The 3,901-nt window shown below is 49.9% G+C and overlaps 1 protein-coding gene across 27 annotated transcripts in view; it reads left to right on the top strand.

The window, feature by feature from the left end:
• LPP (LIM domain containing preferred translocation partner in lipoma) overlaps window positions 1–3,901 on the top strand; it is a 432,466-nt gene that overhangs the window by 166,081 nt on the left and 262,484 nt on the right. For 25 of the 27 annotated variants that reach the window (XM_025202699.1, XM_014519363.2, XM_025202677.1 and 22 more), the window contains one exon: window positions 3,202–3,403. The exons of the other annotated variants lie outside the window; for them this stretch is intronic. In XM_025202699.1, the coding sequence (XP_025058484.1) occupies window positions 3,211–3,403 (193 nt within the window). In that variant the 5' untranslated portion in view covers window positions 3,202–3,210. The remainder of the gene's footprint in view (window positions 1–3,201; window positions 3,404–3,901) is intronic. 27 annotated transcript variants of the gene reach the window in all.

The raw sequence follows: 3,901 nt of genomic DNA, 5'->3' as shown, positions 1-3,901 counted from the left end.
CTTTCCTGTCTAGGCAGGGGGTCGGACTCGATGATCTGTTGAGGTCCCTTCTGACCCTAGAAACTACGAATCTAGATAGATAGATAGATATAACTATACAGATATACATACATACATATCTATATCTATACATGTATAGGCATAGCTAGATATAGATAATGTACATCTATTTGTCTCCATCTAGATATAGATATACATATAGATAGATATACATTACCTATATCTATATATGCATATCTATATCTCTCTATATCCAGCTATCTAGATAGATATAGATATACATATAGATATATAGATATACATATCTATAGCTGTCTAGCTAGATAGATATGCAGTATCTATCTAGATAGATAGATATAGATATGCAGTACCTAGCTAGCTAGATGGATAGATAGAGTATCTATCTATCTATCTATCTATCTATCTATTTCTATATCCCTATATCTATCCATCTATCCATCTATCGGCTCTCACCTAGTGCAGCGTGCTGCTCAAGGCAGTCTCGTCCCTGCCTTAAACCATCCCAGACACAGGTTTGTCTCCCCTGCTTGTAACAGCTTGCAATGGCAGAGATTTCACGGTCTTTCCAGGTCCCCCGTTCCAGGGCTTATGAAGTCTCAACATGCAAAGCTTATTTCATTTTGTATTTCATACCCTCTCCATCCAAAAGTTCACCTGACTTACCTCACCTGTTTCTCCCATCGCTTCTTGTCCTCTCCCCAGTAGAAATAGAAAACGGTGGATCACCATCTCTGTTCACCCGCCCTTTTAGTGTTTGAAAAGTGTTACTAAATTCCTCCCTCTTTTCCTTTCTTCCCTAGATTAAGTAATGCCCATTTCTTTTCAACCCTCTGTCCATTTTTTAGGCCTGGATCAGCTGTCCAGCCAGGCTTTATTTCTCCATCCGCGGCGGTCCTTGTGTTAACGTGGTGCTTTCCCTGCTGGAAGCATTACGGTGGAAGTGGCTCTGGGCCAAGGGGGAGATCAAGAAAGCTTGCACCCAAAATGGGACCTTTACTGCCACAAGCCATGACATGGGCTGAGCAGTGACCTGTAGGGATGCTGCGGACAGCCTGGTAATTGGGATTCTCACGTTACCCGTTGGCGTGACTTTATTCCCAAACGGCAAATCACTGAGTTGAGACAGGCCGAGGCTCCCTCCTGCACTCTCTGTCCCTCTCTCTGCCCCCTGTGACCCATGATTTAAACTCTGCCGTTTCTTCTCCTCGGTGGCCAGGGTGAGTCAGAATAGCTCAGGTCTGAAAACTTGACTTACCCGGTGATATGTATGGGGAAATAGATGAAGATGCAACGTCTAGAAGCATCAGATGGTGACAGGCTTAAATCAGCTTCCAGATGTGTCGCCTTCCTGTTCGAACATTTCCTATCACACTTGGAGCTGTCTGCAGAAGTTGCCTTTTCTTTTCTTTTTTTTGCAACGTGAGAAGCTTGCACACGGCAGCTGTAAACTTTGCAATCCCGAGAATACGCCGAGTTGGCAGGCGGGCCGTCTGGTGCGGCAGCTGAGTTCTCCAGCAGCACCAGTGAGGAGATGCTTGGTTTCCAGTCCAGGGGTAGATAGATGGCAGAGGTGGCGGTAGCAGCTGCCCGCTCACTTTCAGCTTGGAAGGGCTGCCCTTTAGTAGGCGATATGCAACTGGTGTTCCTGGCTCCAGAAAAGACCGCCTCGGGAGACGTTCAAACAGATTTCCCGTGTGCACGGCCACGGGGCCTCTGCCTGGGTTGGGGTAATTAGAGAGCTATATCGCTGCAGGGTTCGGTAATGATTTCCCTCCCCTGGAAGCCTTTGCACCCACTCACTCCGCCGCCCCTTTGCACTGATTAATACGTTCATTTGCAGGGAGATCGTGGCTGGCCGTGTGTGCCGGCGCCGTCGGAAGGTGCTTGCAGCTGCAGCTAGAAGGCAGCTTTCTTTGCGAACCCGGCAGCGACTCTGGTGTGTCTTGTTGCTCACAGCTGGAAACGCTTTTTACACAACAGCGATCAGAGGATGCCATCCGTGGCCCCACACTCCGCTTTGCACACTGATCCTTCCCTGTGCATTGTGGTTCAAGAGAGCCTCCCTGAGCAGTCTCTGGAGCCTGCTGCCAGCTCGAATCCTTCTAACCTAAATGGGGGGAGTGTGAAACACCAGCAACGGGGCGCAGGGTGCAACTAGTGACGCCTTCCCTCTTCACCGGAGTGGATGACGGGGAATTAGTAAAGGGATACAGGGCTTTCGCCGCCTCGCTGCAGCTCCGATCCAGTTTAGGGGGCATAATGACTGAAATAGTTGCCATCTCCTGGCTGTCCAAAAGCCAGTGCAAAGTGCATTTGTTCATCGCAGCGGAGCCCCCGATGAACTGGGTACCGCTTTTCAAAGGTCCCCGTGACTCGTTTTCCACTTGAAGGCTTTGGTTTGTGCGTTGAGACACCAGAGGGGGGCTGCTTTTCGGAGAGGGCGCCCTGCGCTTCCAGAAAAACGGTGCATTTTAGCAAGTCTTGAATTGACCATCCAAAATCAGTGGCATCTGGAATCATTCATCACCCCTGAAAACCTTTGCACTTAGTGCTATAGTGATGAATAGCCCCTCAAGGCCCAGGTGAAGGAAGGGGCATTTTCCCCAAGTTAAAGGCACTGAGGGTTTCAGGGGCTTTTCCAAGGGGCACAAGAGACCACAGCTGGATCAAAAACCCCCAGTTTGCAAGTCTCGGTGTAGTACTGGATGCACAAGGCCATGGCTTTCCTTCACGGGACAGCGAGCGCCCACACACTTGGCACAGGGGTTGCACCTGATCACCTTTTTTGGCAGTTTTATTGAGGCAGATAAGACGTGAATGGGCTGTGGACACCGAATGAAGGCTTTGACCCAAGAACTCGCATTTCAGTGGGGGAAGATGCCTCCATGTTGTCCTGTCTACTGGTCTTGACTCCAATCTGGAGAGGAGGGTTGACAGCTGGTTGTAATCTTTCCCCTTTTTCTCTGCTGCGAATGCCAGTGATCTAACCACCGTCTCCGATAGTCTGTCCAGGGGATAAATAAACCGCTGCCCATTCCTAGCCATACATTTAAAATGCAAGGTGCGTGCATTCAAGGTGTATGTCTATTTTAATTACACAAGTTAGCAAAAGCAAAGGTTGGCGTTTTCACATTCAAGGCTAAGGTGCATGTTGCCTGTTTGTTTTTCCCCTCCGCTCAGATCTGAATCATGTCTCACCCGTCCTGGCTCCCGCCGAAGAGCACTGGCGAGCCCGTTGGCCACGTGACTGCACGAATGGAGACCACGCATGCTTTCGGGACCCCCAGCATCTCGGTGTCCTCCCAGCAGATGCCGAAGAAGTTTGCCCCCGTTGTTGCTCCGAAACCAAAGTACAATCCCTACAAGCCGCCAGGAGGGGATGGTAAGAGACTCTTGGGAGAGAGTGGGAAGGGCAGGGGGTTCTCCGTATCGAGGCTCGATGAGGTGAGATGCAAAACCCTGCGCCACCATAGGCGCGTCTCAGCACGGGGGTGAATGGTCTGCATCCAAACTATTGACCTCAACCCTTATATAACACGACCTTGAGTTGCTCTTGATTGGTGACCCTTGATTTATCTGCTTTAAGAGCAATTCAGATGAAAAGAAACTTCAGGTCTCTCTTGCAGGCGTTCCTTCCAGCCATCCCAACTTCAAATAAGTAGCATCAACGTGGGCCCCTTTTTCTTTTCTTCCGACATCGCATCCCGAAGGCCGGCGCTTCCCGTGGTGTTCATTCACTAGGCGTGTGCCAGCTCAGAGGGGCCCAAAGATTAGTGACGGGGAGGATTTAGGGCTTTTCGCGTGGATGCAGCGTAAGTACTTAGCACAGGTGATGCAGGATCTGGGACGCGGAAGGATTAGGGTGGGTGTTGGCAGAACC

The sequence above is a fragment of the Alligator sinensis genome, unplaced genomic scaffold, assembly GCF_000455745.1.
Source record: "Alligator sinensis unplaced genomic scaffold, ASM45574v1 scaffold301_1, whole genome shotgun sequence".
Classification (NCBI taxonomy): domain Eukaryota; kingdom Metazoa; phylum Chordata; order Crocodylia; family Alligatoridae; genus Alligator; species Alligator sinensis.
The sequence above is the reverse complement of the archived record's forward strand: the minus strand, read 5'-3'. Positions and strand labels throughout refer to the sequence as shown.